General features: G+C 39.4%; 1 protein-coding gene across 3 annotated transcripts in view; it reads left to right on the forward strand.

Moving 5' to 3' along the window:
• The window catches only part of LOC107744592 (bromodomain-containing protein 1-like), a 103,608-nt gene that overhangs the window by 75,895 nt on the left and 23,116 nt on the right, over positions 1–4,597 (forward strand). The window contains exons 7-10 of one of the 3 annotated variants that reach the window (XM_016558311.1): positions 290–529; positions 904–1,362; positions 1,738–1,846; positions 3,519–3,655. In XM_016558311.1, coding sequence (XP_016413797.1) covers positions 290–529; positions 904–1,362; positions 1,738–1,846; positions 3,519–3,655 — 945 coding nt within the window. Of the gene's footprint in view, positions 1–289; positions 530–903; positions 1,363–1,737; positions 1,847–2,819; positions 2,983–3,518; positions 3,656–4,597 lie in introns of those variants that run through there. The other 2 variants (XM_016558312.1, XM_016558313.1) reach the window with 2 other exon arrangements.

The following is a 4,597-nucleotide window of genomic DNA, read 5'->3' on the forward strand; positions in this document are numbered from 1 at the left end:
GGTGGTTGCCATTGACTTCCATAGTAGGAAAAAAAAATACTATGGAAGTCAATGGCAACCACCAACTGTTTGATTACCAGCAATCTTCAAAATATCTTCTTTTGTGTTCAACATAAGAAAGCAACTCATACAGGTTTGGAACGACATGAGGGTGAGTAAATGATTACAGAATTTTCATTTTTGGGTGAACTATCCCTTTAAGTCAGATCAGAATGATCAATTCTTTTGTAGTTCCCATCCCTACATTTTAACAAATCAATCAAAAAATGTTGGCCTTTTACTCTTTCAGTGGACCGCTTATTGGTTCCAGCCAATCGAGAGCACATGTCATTGGAAGAGCAGCTGAGGGAGCTACTGGAAAAGTTGGATCTGACTACAGCAATGAAATCCAGCCCGTCATGGAGCAGACGACTAAAGCTGCTTAAGAAAATCATTAGTGATGTGAGGATGGAGCTGAGTTTGAAGAAGGCACTTCCTGCTGTTGAATTGGAGAATGCTGCTGAAGAAGCCGTCCACATCTTTCAAAAAGGTTTGTTGGAAAAATGTTGGTGTAAATTTTTTTTTTTTAGATATTAACCTGTTGAACATCTGTCAAATCCTTGCGGGTAATACTTTGACATATCACAAGCGACTCAAGTTCATGTCCCATCTCAAGGTCATTTACTGATCCTATTCCTCTCCTCACCTGTCGCTTCCTGCCTCTGAAAACACACATTAGCAACTTGATAGCATTATCCTGGCAACCACCCACAATACTGCTCACATTTTTCTGAGATAATGTAAAAACGCTAGTTTGTTCTTTCTGAGAAAATGTAAAAAATCTACTTTATTGTCACTGAATTTAATCTGCCACACACTGTTTTTTTGTACAATATTTGACAGTATCTCCTTCTTTCATGGCAGGTGATAAATCAGTCCCACCTAAGCTTGAGCCATCTGTTTCTGTGCCGCCCATCATTAATGCGGTAGGTCATTCTGAGCCACCCAAACTGAAACCCATTGAACCCAGTCCCAACAAAAACCAGCGCCACCAGGATGGCATTTCCCAGCCTCTCAATGAACACTCCCATCTGCAGTTAGAGGACAGCGATGTCAGTGTAGTAGCTACATCAACTTTGGCTGAGCCATCAAGCCCAGTAAACCGACGGATGTCTGTGCTTTTCCGCAAATCAAAAAGCACAAGCCCTCATAAGCCCATGAGAGATGGTGAAACTCCAAAGGGCAGTTCTCGGCTAGGCACAAATACATTCTTGTCAGTCGTCATACCACGCCTTGAAACATTGCTTCACTCTAGGAAGAGACCACGGAGTGCCAGTAGAGAAAGTGTTGAGGACGAATCGCCCATCAAACGCCTGGACACAGGTAGAAACTGCAGGAAATCAATCTAAAAGGGCAAGATAGATACAGTATGATTTATATAAATGCACATAAATAATAAATGCACTTTTTTAACAGGCCAAAGTGCTTTTAAGGCTTTTTAGAATCAGGTCACTAGAATGGCGTCATGGGAAAGTGTAATATCAGGTGATATCCAGGGTCAAAAAGTGGTCTTGCATGCACAGTAATACACATGTGCTGTGTGATTTGTCATGTGAACAACCAGTCTGTAATTAAAGTCTAACAAAGCTAAGTAGTTCAAGTAAGCACAGTAGTGGTTCTTTATTAGTTTCAATACTAGTTTCAATAGATTAAGTGGGACTGAAATCTCTCTCTTTCTCTTTTCCTTGTGTCTGTCAGGGTTGCCAAATGGTTTTGGTCTCAAGCCGGAGAAGGGTTTGGATTCTAGCAGGCAGTTAGAGCCTCGTCGCAGGTGCGCATCTGAATCCAGCATGTCCTCCAGCAGCAGGTGGGTAGTTGTCATGAAGTACTTTGGAGAGTATGAAATGTACTGTGGTGTGACATGCTATACTTCATCGAAAAAGATTTTCAACAATATTTTGTTTTCATTTCTCAATTGTTATATCGTCCTATCTTCAGCCTGTGAGATAGCCGATACGCTATATTATCGTGCTAATTTATTTATTTGCTTACTTGGTTTCATTGCCGGAAAGTGAACCAACTTCATTCAGCATAAGGCTAAAAGCAGCCTAATGTTTTTAATATGAATGAATTTGTATTTAACATGATAAGAATTTTATAGAAACATTGTAAGTTACTAAGTATAATGATTACATTTCGTTATTCAAAAAGCAGCTACAGAAAATGAGCAAAGAACATTTACATTAACAAAGAACATCATCACTCACTTCAGTCTTGCTCGAGTATATGCACTTTAAAAAACGCTCTTGTTATAATTAATGAATTAATTATTAATTAATTAATGTTTGCCTACAAAACCACCACTGGCTCTGCACCCCTTTACCTAAATTCATTACTTCTGACTTATGTGCCCTCTAGAAGCTTGCGTTCTGCAAGTGAACGGCGCTTTATTGTGCCATCCCAAAGAGGCACAAAATCACTCTGACTTTTAAATTAAATGTTCCCTCCTGGTGGAATGACCAACTCAATCCGAGCAGCTGAGTCCTTAGCCATCTTCAAGAATCGGCTAAAAACACATCTCTTCCATCTTTATTTGACCCTCTAACTCTAGCACTTTCTATTCTAATTTTATTCTTTATTAAAAAAAAGAATAAAATTTTAGACCTTTTAGACTTGCACTCTATTTATTTACTAACTGTTTGTTTTCTTAAAAAAACAACACTTCTCTAATCTTTTTGCATTCTATCTATTTGTTTTCTTTTTATTTATTATACAATTATAATTCTGACTTTCTGACTTCTGACTTCTGATTAACAAAAGCTCTTATTTACACTGCACAGGTCTGCGGCGCGTTACAGCTCTTACACAGCCACCGGAGCTGATCCGCTCTAGTCGATGCTTGTGTTTATACCAGCCGCGCCGCATCATGTCTCTGAAGTGTCCCAGAAGTGGCTCTCCATGCTGCATCGCTAAAGATAGGCGCCTAGTCCATTTTTGATGAATAATTATAATAATCATCTTGCTATCGTCAAAGGCATCAGCAACAGGCGATATCTCTGACTATCGTCGATACATGATACTATCGTCTATCGGCACAACCGAAGACAAAGGAAATGGTGTCTAGAAAAGCTGCATGATTTGGGGGAAAATCTAATTGCACTTTTTTTCAGATACAAATTGCTATTGCAATTAAACAAAAATAAATAAATACAAGTTTGCTGTGTTTGTTTGTAGGGCTGCACAATGTTGCCAAAATTTCTGATTATGTATCAATATGGCTGTAAAATTGAGTATTTAACCCTTTTACATCCTCACTAAGAAAACGGCATTGGATTTTTAACCCTTTTACATCCTCACTAAGAAAACTGCATTGGATTTAGCACTTCATTCATCCTTTGAGAATCAAAGGCACTCAGCTGATTTATCTGTCATGTGCTTGAGAAGTCAAAATGCACATCCCTGTAACCCTGCACCATTCTGCAGGGTGCTTTTTGTCAATCTCCCACACCACACCATCATGTTTTCTTGTCTGTCTTTAGTAGTACTGCAGTTAATCTACCGAAGTGTGGGAAGGGGAAGCCAGCCCTCATCCGGAGGAACACAGTGGAGGACAAGAATGAGATTATTGCTTGCATCGAGAGTAGAAACTTCGCCAAGGCTGCTAGAATAGCTGCTGGTAGGTGTCCACATCAATATTATATACATATATTATAGCCAGCAGCTATCACTCTGCAGCTCTCATCTGGTTGCCCACTGAAGCTAAGCAGGGTTGAGCCTGGTCAGTACCTGGATGGGAGACCTCCTGGGGAAAACTAGGTTGCTGCTGGAAGAGGTGCTAGTTAGGCCAGCAGGGGGTGCTCACCCTGTGGTCTGTGTGGGTCCTAGCGCCCCAGTATAGTGACGAGGACACTATACTGTCAAAAAGCACTGTCCTTTGGATAAGACGTTAAACTGAGGTCCTGACTCTCTGTTGTCATTAAAAATCCCAGGATGTCTTTGGAAAGAGTAGAGGTGTGATCTCGGCATCCTGGCCAAATTTACCCATTGCCCTCTGACCATCATGGCTTCCTAATCATCCCCATATAATGATTGGCTTCATCACGCCATGGCTCCTCTCCACCAATAAGCTGGTGTGTGGTGAGTGTTCTGGTGCACTATGGCTGCCGTCGCATCATCCAGGTGGATGCTGCACACTGGTGGTGGATGAGGAGATCCCCCCTAACAATGTAAAGCACTTTGAGTGTTTAGAAAAGCACTATATAAATGTAATTAATTATTATTATTATACACTTTTACCTGAACTGTAATTTGATCCTAGTTTGACAGTCAGTCAAATGACAGTGGATAGGATATTTTTTAAGAAAGATTTTGCTGCTCTGCATTTCAGTGTAAACAAATGAGGCTATGCTATGTTTTTTGTTTATAAGTAGATTTGATATAAGTTAAATATTATATGTTTTTTTAATAGACTGAAGTAAATGACATTTTGTCTGAACTTTTAAAAAACACATTATTTTTAGTAGCCTAGTGGTTTTGTAAATCACTGAAATGTATTTATTTTGCTTCAGAATGACCAAAGAATCATGATTTTTATTAAAAAAAATATATATATATATAT

The sequence above is a fragment of the Sinocyclocheilus rhinocerous genome, unplaced genomic scaffold (assembly GCF_001515625.1).
Source record: "Sinocyclocheilus rhinocerous isolate Xijiao unplaced genomic scaffold, SAMN03320098_v1.1 scaffold1580, whole genome shotgun sequence".
Classification (NCBI taxonomy): domain Eukaryota; kingdom Metazoa; phylum Chordata; class Actinopteri; order Cypriniformes; family Cyprinidae; genus Sinocyclocheilus; species Sinocyclocheilus rhinocerous.